The sequence below is a fragment of the Parasteatoda tepidariorum genome, chromosome 5 (assembly GCF_043381705.1).
Source record: "Parasteatoda tepidariorum isolate YZ-2023 chromosome 5, CAS_Ptep_4.0, whole genome shotgun sequence".
NCBI classification, from domain to species: Eukaryota; Metazoa; Arthropoda; class Arachnida; order Araneae; family Theridiidae; genus Parasteatoda; species Parasteatoda tepidariorum.
The window spans coordinates 58,237,962-58,251,211 of NC_092208.1; the positions used below are offsets into that span (position 1 = coordinate 58,237,962).

The following is a 13,250-nucleotide window of genomic DNA, read 5'->3' on the forward strand; positions in this document are numbered from 1 at the left end:
AAAATTAAAATTTATATAAAAAAATCAACACGAAAATATGGATTTATCGTTTCTTAAGGGATACAAAAATAAAATTCTAAGAGGAAGTATTTTGTGAAACTACCGTTTTTCCTAAAATTGAATTTGTGAAGGTACCGCTAAACGGTAGTAAATTCGGCGTGGACAGACCCCTGTATATACATATTCTTTACTTTGCTAAATGTAAGTTCTTATATTATTTCGAATTTTGAATTTCTCTTCTTGATTTACATGATTGTGCATGATGTATCAGAACTTAACTCCTTGCCTAAAAAGTGGCTCTAGTAAAATCGCTGATATTTTATTCCTCCGATGTTGGTAGGTGTGATGTAATTGTTTATCTTCACACATATATATATCCCTGTAACAGTGCCAATTATGTACCTTTATTAAAAAAATGAGTAAAAATAGAAATAAAAAAAACAGTTTTATTATAATGCCAGTTTTAATATAATAGTATTTATTACCATAGCTCGCCAAAGTGAACCCAGGTGACTTTTGCAAACCCTGCTTGGGTTTTTTCAGGTGTGCTTACTTAAAGAAACTAACTTCTTTCCAAGGTGTTCCCCCCCCCCCAAAATCTACTGTTTGTCTAAGATAGGTACTCTGACCACCACTATGTCTGCGGCAGTCTGGTACTATGGGAACAAGAAGAGGGCATTTTAGGGAGGGTGGCTTTGATGAAGAGGTCTCCTTTTCTTTCGCCCAAACCAGTCTAAAGAGGAATCCCGCATCCCTACTACTTGAAATAATCATACCTCGTTACCATACTCACCGCCACAGGTCCAGACGGATGTCTGGCAGAGTACCCATCGTAGACAAACAGTATGAACTGAGCTATGATGACTCAAGGGATAGAGCATTTGCCTTCCAATAAGGTGAACCAGGTTAGAAACTCAGCAATGGCTGGTCGATATAAATTCCGCATCCGTCTTGCACCAACTGCAGTCCTGGTATAAAATATCCTCAGTGGTTGTCCGTCAGGCTAACCGCGGGAGGTTTTTGTGGTTTTCCTCTCCATGTGAAGCAAATGCAGGTTAGTTCCATCATAAAGTCCTCCACGAAGGCAAATTTCTCCCAATACTTGATCCAAGAGTTACCTTGTCTTCTGGATTGGATTCAAAATTACAAGGCTACTGCGCTGAACATTAGTAGTCGTAAACCCAAAATTTGGGTCGGCTGTTCAACGACAGTTATAAAAGTTATTAAAAAAAAAATAAGTCTTTGAACTAGATCAACAGGTTTTACTTCAAAAGCAAAGTAACTGTCCTTAGAACAAGACTTCCAAATAATAGAAGATAAATTTAACTTGATACATAAACTGAAATGCATTAAACTTGTTTTGCGACGGGGAATGCCTGTAGCCTTGCAACCCTTGAATGTCTGTTATGAGGAAGTTTATTCTAATTATCAGAGGTTTGTTTCGACGAAATTGGGTCCGTTAACGTACCCTTCACTAAGTATTTTAACTTAAAAACGGACCCTTCACAAAATAATTTATCTTATAATCGGACCTTTCACAAATTTGTTAATCTTCATTATTGTTTTGTTAATCGAATAAACCCTTCCCAGGGGAGTGGGTGGAAAGAAAGACCGATGTAAACGAACAAAGTTTTTTCTTTTGCAGATGCTTCTTCCTTTATTCGTCTGAAATGAATATTCTGCGTTCAGCAGTATAGGCTAAATACCAAATATTTGTATGTTGCATCTCTAATTTAGTAGCAGCAATTGCTGCTTATTTTTTAAAATTAAATTTTTTTTATTATAATTTTACAGTGTTGAGCATAATCTTGTATCTCTTTACAATTTAAAAACTCCTTGAAAAAGTTTTTTGCAATATCAGGACCCTATTTGCATAAATTCTCAAAAGCAGGACCTGGGTTGAAAGAATTTGACTTAACGTTTATTTTACATTCACAAATTAAGAGTAATTTTTTCACAATTTTACAAAAGCAGACCTTTCACAAAATGTTTGGACAGACCTCTGATTATTCTATTGACAAGACATGGAAAACTGTGGTGCGATTGTTTAAAAATGCTGTTATTTCCTATCAAAAAATCTTTGATAAAATTATAATGCAATATTTGTTTTTGCTCTTGCAAGGAAGATATTCACCAATTTGGGAATGACATACCAGTCAGGTTATATTGGTAGTTTATTCTTGTGATGTTCTTGCTGCCTGTTCACTTTTGTGCTGGACAGTTTTCAAAGTGAATGAAACAACAAAGTGCATGAATACCATTGGAAAAAGGAAATCATTGCTCACTTTACTGAAAAATGCAAAATATTTTGAGTGCTTTTTGCCATCTTGTGACTGTTGAATTATATCCCCATGAGTGTATTATTCACATAGTGCACGCAAATGCATTCAATCATAGGTTAAAGTTAGAAAGAATTTTGTTTACTACTTTTGGATAATGGAGTCATCCAAATATTAACATCTGAAGTATCACATATTTTTTTGAATCTTTTGAAAACATTTTGTTAATTCGAATTTTATATTATTAATAAATACTTAGAAAAGGTTCTGAACATTACACACTAAATCTTATTACAAAGGAAATAATTATTTTATCGGCACAGTTCCTGTGAATACGTTTAAAAGTAATTTCAGTAAAATTTCCATTTTTAAGGATGCATATTTCCATTATTATTATGTTAACTAACTCATATTTTTTCATACTAGAAAGCATTTTTATATTAAAATTAGTAATTTGTACGTAACACTTGGGATACCTCCTTCTTTGTTAGCTTGTTGCATTAACTATATTTTTTTTAAAACTTATCTTATATTAAGGAAATTCTTATTTGCTACTAACTTTAAAAATCACATTAAATTTTGTCCAACAATTTTATGACTTGTATTTTTATCCTTTGTTTTAGAATGGCAAGCTCTAAAGAAGCTCCTTCTTTATTTGTGGTAAGTTTTTGAATTTAATACTTTAAATATTTGTTTTTATTCGTATGAATTCAACTTAAATAAATTTAAAGGGAAAGAAGTTGTTTTTATATAATTTCTTTACTTGTTGTATTTATCTTTAATCTTTAGATAAAGTTAATCTCAATTTATCTTAAGATATTTTCTGGATTGCATTTAATTTTACTCGCAAATCATATTTTATGCTTTGTGACTTGAGCTTGTTTAATTTACTTAATTATGTTTTTGTGAGGCATTATGTAGGCCATCCTTGTTTAATGAATGGAAATGCTACATGCTAGTTTTGTTCCATAGAATATTCCAACTTAACAGGTTAAAAATAAATAATGGGAGTATATTAAATAGTTAAAAGCTCTTCCTTAAAGCTGAAAGAATTAATAGCAACAATTTATATTTATTAATTTTTCTGTTTATTTTATTTTACAGATATTTTTTTGTTACATAAAGAAAAAAAAGAATGTATTTATGACAGGCCGTAGTTTGTTAGTGTAAGAAATCTTTTTTCTAAGTTTTCAAACACTTCCATCTTAATATTACGAAAGAGCTGTTTCAAGCAAGTCAGATATAATTGAGAGGGTCAAAAACCCTGTTAATACTAATAATGGTAATTAGTTTATCGTATCCCTTATACCACATTTTAAATAATGAAAAAAGTATGATAAGGTGAAAATTATGTAAAGCCAGCCAATTTAAATTTGTAAACTGTATATTTAAATGTTATAAATAAATTATCTTGTCTTAAAGTATATAATTTCATAATGTTTTCTTCGAATGTTCATTTGAGGCTTTTAAAATAACAGAATGCATGCTTTGTCAATAATTTTTGAATTTTTTTCTTTGTTTTTTGCATAGTGAAAATTAAAAAGACAATTCAAAATTTTACATTGAAATATGCATTATTTAGTTTGAAATATGCATTATTTAGTTAATGAACGATTAATAAAAATAGTTTTAAAGTTTAATAATGAAACACATATTTCTGTATCTAACAATAAATCAGTGTTGAGTACGCAACAGTATGCATTGATATTTTGGTTAGGTGTCGATGAATTATTTTTGTTTTTAATTCACTATATAAGATTTGTTATTGAAATTGTTATTTCATAAAATGTATATAAGTTATGTTATTAAAATTGCTTTTAAAGTATTTTACATTTTTATTTACTTTTCTTTTTCTTCAAACTCGTTTTATAAAACATTTTTGAATATACTTTTAAGTTACTTTACATATTTTTCTTTGTTTAATTATTTATAGTGATATTAAAAATGTAGTTAGCTTTTAGATATCCTATTATTAACTTATAAAACAATTTCTCTTAGATTTTGAAATATTTTCATTCAATAATAGCTATACTGCAAAACACACGACCATCTGATTGTATTCATGAATGAATGATATACTACTTATTTCACATTTTTTTATAATTGATCATGTATTTGCTTTAAATTGCTAAATGTTATGATGAATTTGTTTGATTGGTGAATTTGAAAATTTTGTATGTAAGTCATATTAATCAAAATTAGTATAAAAATGGTTTCCAACATTGGTTATTAGGTATATTTTATGCACCTTGAATAAGAAACTTTAATTGGGACAAAAACGTTTTTGTTATTACTTAATTGAAGTTGAAATTGAATTGAAGTTGGCGGTTGATTCAAAAAAGGTTGGGAGCCTACGATCGACAAAAATTTAATTATGTTTTTTGTAGATATTAATTAAACAAAATGCTATTATGATTTTTATGTTAATCAATGTCAAATAAGTTATAATGCAGTGTCAATAATGAAATAACAACAAACAAAAAAAAAAAAACATTTTTGTGAAGTTTTTGCTGAAAAACCACTTTGATACTGTTACAAATAGTTTTAATTCAGGTTTGAAGTTAAAGAAAAAAATCCTATGTATTTTTCATGAGTGTATTTTTTTGAATTAGTATTTTGGTGTTTTTCATTGCTTATTTTATTATTATAGAATATGAACGATGAAGCTGCTTTAGCAGAGTATGAAGCTATGGATGCTCAAATGGAGCCCATAAATGGTGTTGTTCAACCTTTAGTTTATCCACCGGAAGGAAAGCCTCATAGAAATACCAATCTTCTGCAATTTGTTTTGAAGGTTGTTTTAAAGGCTATTCACAAACATAATTTTGCATGGCCTTTTGAGAAACCTGTAGATACTGTGAAATTGAAACTTCCGGTAAGGATCCTTTTCTTTTTTTTAGGCATTATTTTCTTTGCAATTGCATGAGAGCTGTTTCATAATTTAATAAGAAAGGGTGCATTTAGTACTAGTTTTAAAATTCGTTTCTTTTTCTTTAATTTAGCTTGTTATTAGGATTCTTTAATATTAAATAATAAATTTATGAAGTAGCCTAACTATGTCCAATGCATATTTATAGTTTTTAATTAATTCAGTAGAGATTGTAGTTTCAACATTAATTAAAAATTGTAAAGTGTGCATATTATAATATGAATGCTTATTAAATTTTTACTGTTTTTCATATTAGTTTTAATTTTTGCCTAAATATATTAATAGAAAAAAAAAATTTCCTCTGAATAAATTTTTTTTTTAAAATTTTAAATAGTTGTTGTATTACTATTAGAGTACCACCACATGTTATTAATTTTCAATTTGTTTTCAGGATTATCATAGCATTATTAAGTATCCCATGGATTTAAATACCATAAAAAGGAGGATTGAGAATTTCTATTATTATGATGTGAAAGAATGTATAAGAGATTTTCAAGCTATGTTTTACAACTGCTATCGATATAACAAACCAGGAGAAGTAAGTGAACACTAACTTAAATGTATATTTATATTTTAGATATATTTTTTTTCAAATCTTATAAATTTTTTTATATGTTTAGATAATCTGTATAGTCATTAATCATGCACTGTATATTTTTGATATAATTGTCTCATTTGCGCATTAAAATCATGGTTTTATAGTAATTTTTTCTACTTAAAGGCAATATACAAAAAAGTGTTTGAAAAAAATGATGTTTGAAAAATAAAGTATCAGTGATTAGCAATTGCACACATAACTGAAAATACAGAAATTAGGTTTAGAAAGTTTATGAACCAGACTTTTTTAAGCCGCTTATAAAATATGTTCAATTAAAAAAGCACAATTGCTTGACTTTGTAAGCGAGAGTGTTTATTATTACTCTGAAAAAGATATATTTTTTTAAAATTTCCAACCAAATGATCCAAACAGTACATTCATTCTAACGTTATAGTTGCACAATAGTTCTAATACTATTAGTAATTCTAACTTTCAGGCTCAGTAATATTCTCCAATTTAATTCTTTCTTAAGTCAAAGGCTATTAAGTTACAGAGGTCTTGTAAATAATTCTTATATAGTTCTTTGCTTATTGAACTTGTGTATGAAAAAATCCCTCTCCCAAATCGAGTATTAAATATTTTACTGAACTCCAAGCTTCTTGCAACAACCAATTTCACCTGTCTTTAATTAGAAAGTAATGTCTAACCATTTTAAGCATGCTTGACTTATTTAAAAATGTAGCTTATTCCATAATAATTGATTTAAGAGATTAATAAAAATTTATTAATAATAATGATCAAAATTGTATTAAAATTTATAATTATGTTGTTGCTAATAAGTGATGATTGTTTTGTGTTTAATACATGCCAATTTTTTATAATTTGTAGGATGTTGTTCTAATGGCTCATACGATCGAGAAAATATTTGTGTCCAAAATGGAAGAAGGTCCCAAAGAAGTATGCAGAAGTGTTAAATTTATTTAGACCTTAAATTTTTTAAACTAATATTGAAAGAAATTGAATTCATTAGCTTGCAATTTCTTTTTTTAATTGAAATAAATTATTACTATATAAATAAAGTTTTAAATATAGAATACAAAAATACAGAGATGCCAACTATTATGGATTGAGCATAATTATTACAGATTTTATGTCAACGTTACGCTATCACTGGCAACACCCACAAAATTACACAAAAATAATTTTTGACTAATCCAAAAATTAAATTTTTATTCTATAATTTTTTCCTTTTAAGAATCATTCTCATTGAATCATATCGGTTGATGCAGACACTTTGCACAAATCAGGACAGTGGTCGGAAATGCATCACCAGAGGCACAGAGAACGCTCCTTTTAAACATTGCGCTCTCGGCTAGCATGCAATGACGTCATGCTTCCGATCCGTCATGTCAACAGCACAGAAATAAGTGGTACTTACTGTGAGCAGAAATAAACGAAAATTTTTTAAAATCTATTTTTTAACGGACATTTAATGAGCAAAAAAGCCTGTATATGTAAAAAATCACTCAGTACAATGGAACGTCAAGCAAAAAAAACAAAAATTGACGCAGCATTATCGCGATGCCTATAGTGCAGAATGACCGTGTTTTATAAAGTCGAAAGTGTTGGAAGGACATGTGTTCTGTATCGTATGTTCTGAGGTTTACTGTTTTGCCAAAGTTGATGCTTCTAGTACTTCTGGTACTTCAGAGCAATTCATACACAGGAAGAGTATTTAGCATTGCACGATAAAAACGACAATGATTTCCGACCTAATTTAGGAACTGACACTTTTTCTTCTCTTCTTATAGAAAAAACAAAAGCATTATAGAAAAAACAAAAGCATTAAAAAGTGTGTTTTGAAAGGAAATTTTCTGATGCTGAGATAAAAGCTGCAAAGCAAAGTACTAATTAGATTTAGATAAAACGTATAAAAAATTTTTCTTTTGAAGTTTCAGTTCCTTATTTTGTGTTCTATTATACAAGTATGTATTATGAAACTTTTAACAACTTTTTAGTACTTATGTACCTTTTTAGGTGTCAAATTTTATCTATTAACAGAACAGTTTTGGAATATTAGTTTTTAAAATAATTATATAATGAATAAATTCTTATTAATTTTTAATGTGTAGTACCATTAAAATAAACACTAAATCTTTATTATTAAAGTTTGATATTAAAGTTATAAGGTAAAACTATTATTACTGAGGATTACTGAAAATCATTATAAGTTAATTGTGATTATTACTGAAATCATAATTTTCAAGTTCGCATTGCTGAAAATAGCAAGCAGAAAGTAATGTGATTTCCTGAACTAACTCATACGTTTTAGTGAAACCAGTTGTATACGTTTTTACTTGCTTGTTAATTTTTCAATATAGTGTTCTAATAAAGTTATCTTTTTGTTGTAGTTTCTTCTTTTGTTGTAGTTAGAAATTTTTTGATGCATAGGTCTATGTGAGTTGTTCTTGGAAGTATAAGTTCACCTTTAATAAATAAATATTGTTTATAGGAAATTGATATAGAAATACCTGATAAATCTGGTGGTAAAGGAAAAGGAAAGAAAGGGAAAGGAGCTGGAAGACCTAAAGGTTTGTTGTATAATTCAAAGTTTTTCTCATAATCATTCTATATAATAATTCTAACTTCCCTAAAGATTTCAGTTTTGAGCTTTGAATTACACATTTGTTTTTCTGGTACATTTTCCCAATCATGTAATGTCCATGATTTTGTAACTTTTTGTTTTTTGGTATATAATCCTTTTATTTTCAGGTATTGATTGTATTATCAAAAGTTACGTTTTAATCACCTTTTTAGTACTTTTATAAACTATGATTGTTGTTTTTTATTCATTTATTTTAGTGTTCAGAAAAAAAGTTATTACCCCTTTAGAAAGTACTATAGAAAATAAATGATCCCAATTGCTATAAGAAGATACCTGTGAAAACAGAAGAGCATCACTACAAATTAGCATCCCTGCAATTCAGCATTTATATTCCAACTTAGCATCTTTTTATTTGTTTTATGTTTTAAAGTATTAGAAATTGTTTATTGTATTTTTTATTAATGATATATGCCTGACATTAATATAATAGCCTATTCTAATTTAAATAATTTCTGTTTCAATTGTTCCGTGGTTACATATTCCTACCATTGCTTAAATTATATGCAATTAGTTTTTCATATTCAATTAACTTTTTTTATTGCTATTTGTAAAAGAAACATTTTACTTTAAAGGCAGTTTTAAGTACTTTTTGTTATAAAATTTGAAAGAAAAATGTGGTAGAAAAAATAAATATTTTAAACAGTGAACTATGTGATGATATATTTACCAAATAGATGTAGAAAGAGAAGTTTTTTCTTAATACTTGCAATGCTTATAATTATAATATTTTTTTAGGAGTTGCAACTGTGGCTTCTCCAGTTAACTCAAAACCTCCAAGTACAATTCCTCCTGGTGCAAAGAACTGTGTCGCATCAATACCTAGTGCACAAGCAGCTCCAGCTCCACCTTCTACAAGAAACACAGCTCCATATGCTATTCCTGGTAGTACAAATACTCCAACATTATCTTCATCTCCCTCAGCATCTCCCCCAACATTAAGACATTCCAGTTATTCATCTTCTAATGATAGTCATCATCATCCATCTCATTCAAGGGCATCTTCCTCAGCTGTGGAAAATTTAAAACCAGTCACTCGTTCTCCTGATCCTGTTCCTTCTAAGGTTTTTTTTTAAAGATTATTTTTTATTTTATTTCAGCTATTCATTGTTGTTATTTTTATTTTAATTTATGAAAGTTGCATGTTTCTAAAATAATTTTAACTTCTAATTTTTAAATTTTTTGTTTTTTGTTTTCAGACAAAGAAAGGAGTTAAGCGGAAAGCTGACACTACAACTCCAATGGCAGTTATTCCTGAACCTGTTATTCCTTTAGCTCCGCCGGATAAAGTACCTAAAATTTCCACTCGAAGGGAGAGTGGTCGCCCTATTAAAAAACCATCCAAAGATTTACCAGAAGCTCCAATTGCTGTTGAAGTATGTCTATTTTAAAAATATTTCACTGATTTTTTCTCTCTTTTTTTGCCATACATTTTAAAACATGATATTCCATAGTAATATTATACTCTACCTTATTAATATCATATTTTCATAAAATATATTTTTTACTTAAGGATAGTGCGGTTATTCTTCTTAAATCTATGTGTCTCTGAATATAAACGTCACTGAATGTATGTGTATACTTACAAATACAGTGTAACATCTTAAAGATCAAGACTGCTTGGTGGTTGTTTTCAAATTAAAATTTTGTTTTATCAGGTTTCTTAAATCCTATTTTAGCATTCATAGTATTAGCAATAGAGAGAAACTAGTTGTCAAGCTATTTTTCTCAAAAACTAGTGAAGCATTTTTGTTGTTTTTTCATTTGTACAGCAGTATGCATCTGAAATTTACTGCAGAAGTCTTAGAATTTGCCTTGATTTCGGCTTGTTCCAAATGTTTGAAATTTAAAAAAAAAAAAAAAAAAAAAAAAAATTTTTTTAATTTTGAGATTTTTTATTTTGATTGCTGTATTATGCAGATCCACTAATTAGAAAAACTATTGTGTGATTTATCTGCTAGCTTTTTATCTTAAGGTATGTTTCACTGAAATATCTTACTTTTAAAAATGATATTGTATGTTTAAACTAAAAATATTGTATTTGAAGTGTGCCTAAATCTAATCCTCGTAATATTTATTGAAATTTTTATTTTTTATTTTTCTTGCTATCACTACTGAAAGAAAGTAAAATTTAATTATTTTTTTAACGAAAACAAATTTGTTTAATATTATATTTTTTATAATATCCTTTTTTTTTTAGTCGAACAATTCCAAGCTTAAAAAGAACAAGATGACTGAGCAGATGAAGTACTGCCATCTAGTTTTAAAAGAACTTTTTGCAAAAAAACATGGTGTAAGTTAATGTTCTTTTAACTATTGGAACAGTAACTAAAATTATATTAAATCTTATGTCAACATAAAACACACTTCTGATTTATTTAATTATAAAAACTTATTTCCTTTATGTTTTGAATTGGTTAGTGTATCTGATTTAAAATAATTATGTAGGGATATGCTTGGCCATTTTACAAACCAGTTGATGTAAAACTCCTGAATATTCATGACTACTATGATGTCATTAAATGTCCAATGGATTTGGGAACAGTAAAGGTATGATTATAGTTTTCAACTAATTTTAATTACAATATTTTGTTAAAATTCTTGTACTATTTACAGTTCTTATACTTTGTTTACAGTTTTGCCTGTAATTAAATTTTCTTTTATACCTTTTCGTAAGATTTCTTTTTTAAGTTCTGTTAGTTCAAAATAGGAATAATTCAAAAAAGTACATCTATCAGAGATATACAACTTGTAATCTTGGGAATGTATGTGGACACCTCTAGTCAAAACTATGTGTAGAATATTTTATATGGAAATAACATAAAGGACTGTTGATACACTAACATTTATTGTTGCTATTAAACTGCATAAAAAAATGTAGGAGACATAATTTTAAGACAGTAATCTTTGTCAAAACTAGACATGCATGCATAAATCATATTTAATAATGTGTGGTGTCTAAGGGATGTTTAAATAACTTAAATGACATCCAAGATTGTCGTAGAATATCATTGTATCTGTATATCAAAAAAGAAATGAAAAACAAAGTTTCTACAGAAATAAATTTATTTTAAAAACATATTAAACTGGTAGACATACTCTCACGAACAGAGTGACAAATGAGTAACAAAAAGAAAGAATGCAAAATAATCTGCTTCAACAGAAACTTAAGTAGTCTTTAAACAGATAATTTATGACATCTTGATCCACAAGAGAATGACCAACAGCAAATGAAAAGAAACTGCGATCCCCGCAGACCATGACGTTACTGACGAAAGTTGGATGCACGAGATCGTCATCTTAAATGACTGACGAAGATCGAACCTATACCCTTTATTTTTATGCTATTTAATCAATCAAAATAGAAAAAACTTTTTAGCATTTATTTATCTAACATTAAATGTGCAATCTGACTTTATTAAAATTATTTTACGATTAGGATATGGCAGATTAGTTATTGTAACTTTTGTGCCAAAAATTATTATTTAACATCCTTGTTAACAATTGAGTTGTTTCTGTCTTGAAAGCATAATAGTTATTTTTATTTTATGTGTATAATAACTCTTTTATTTAAAATTTGTATCCTAGGAATTCTTAGTTATATTTTTTATGATGCATTTAGTTGATTTTTTGTATAATTTTTTTTATTTGCTTCCTTATTGCTGTCAAATGGTTAATATAATTTACTTTCTTTTTTATCTAATTACAGTCGAAATTGGAAGACCGAGTGTATAAGACACCAGCAGAATTCGCTGCCGATGTTCGATTAATATTTACAAATTGTTATAAATACAATCCACCAGATCATGAAGTTGTTGCCATGGCAAGGAAACTGCAGGTAAAGTTTTTTTAAAACAATTATTAAAATGTATAACTGAAAATGACTAAATTTTAAGTGTTATCAAATTAGGTACTTTTTTTAAATTAAATTTTTTTTATTTGCTTTAGTTTTAGACTCTATTTTTGTGCATTTTGTAATTCATCTGTGAATTATCTATCATTAACAATAAAGCAATTTTTAGTTCAATATAATTCATGAATTGCTGAATATTTTGCAATTATAATTATGCTGTATGCATTTTTTTTTGAAAATGTTTATCTCTTTAAATGCAGGATGTTTTTGAAATGCGATTTGCTAAAATGCCAGATGAGCCTTCACCCAGTGATATAACGCCTCCAGTCCCTCAAGTTAAAGAAGAAATTAGATCTAGGACTAGCTCGGAATCTTCAGGGAGCTCTTCCAGTGATTCTGATGAAGATGAGAAGCGTAAATTGAAACTACAACAACTACAGGAAGAAGTATGAATAATTATATCTGAAATCTTAATTCTTTATAGCTTGCATTTTTAAGTAAAATTTCAATATTACAAAATGTGAAAAATGTTTATACTAGTGTACACTGTGTTTGTATGTATGTATGTATATATATATTTAGAAATATTCAGTCCTGCATAAATTTCGAAAACAAGCCTGTGAATTTTTGGACTTTTTTTCCAAATTGAGTGTTTATAATTTTGTCATCAATGATGATTTTGCGTGTCATCAGATAAACATGGTTTCGATGATGATATCTATAGCAAATCTGAGATTGATTGATTAAAAAAGCTTGTTTTTCTCTTATTATAAAGAAATATTTCTTCGTTTTTATTTACAGCTGCTTCTAAAATTGATAAAATTAAAAATGCTTGTTTTTTTTTTTTTAAGAAGAAAAACTAAACTTTTTATTAACTACTGATTCTAAAACTAATAGAGACTTGTTAGATGTTGTATAGATAAGTTTCATGAATTAATAATATAAATTTACTTTATTCAATAAAAGGAATGTATGTGTATACTTACAAA

At 27.9% G+C, this 13,250-nt stretch overlaps 1 protein-coding gene across 15 annotated transcripts in view; it reads left to right on the forward strand.

Moving 5' to 3' along the window:
• The window catches only part of LOC107441724 (bromodomain-containing protein 3), a 61,008-nt gene that overhangs the window by 16,309 nt on the left and 31,449 nt on the right, over positions 1 to 13,250 (forward strand). For 10 of the 15 annotated variants that reach the window (XM_016055083.3, XM_043044009.2, XM_016055080.3 and 7 more), the window contains 11 exons: positions 2,903 to 2,939; positions 4,930 to 5,154; positions 5,600 to 5,746; positions 6,635 to 6,703; positions 8,259 to 8,337; positions 9,147 to 9,472; positions 9,608 to 9,784; positions 10,609 to 10,701; positions 10,857 to 10,958; positions 12,118 to 12,246; positions 12,522 to 12,707. In XM_016055083.3, the coding sequence (XP_015910569.1) occupies positions 2,903 to 2,939; positions 4,930 to 5,154; positions 5,600 to 5,746; positions 6,635 to 6,703; positions 8,259 to 8,337; positions 9,147 to 9,472; positions 9,608 to 9,784; positions 10,609 to 10,701; positions 10,857 to 10,958; positions 12,118 to 12,246; positions 12,522 to 12,707 (1,570 nt within the window). Of the gene's footprint in view, positions 1 to 2,902; positions 2,940 to 3,383; positions 3,562 to 4,929; positions 5,155 to 5,599; positions 5,747 to 6,634; positions 6,704 to 8,258; positions 8,338 to 9,146; positions 9,473 to 9,607; positions 9,785 to 10,608; positions 10,702 to 10,856; positions 10,959 to 12,117; positions 12,247 to 12,521; positions 12,708 to 13,250 lie in introns of all 15 variants that reach the window. The other 5 variants (XM_071181500.1, XM_071181499.1, XM_071181497.1 and 2 more) reach the window with 1 other exon arrangement.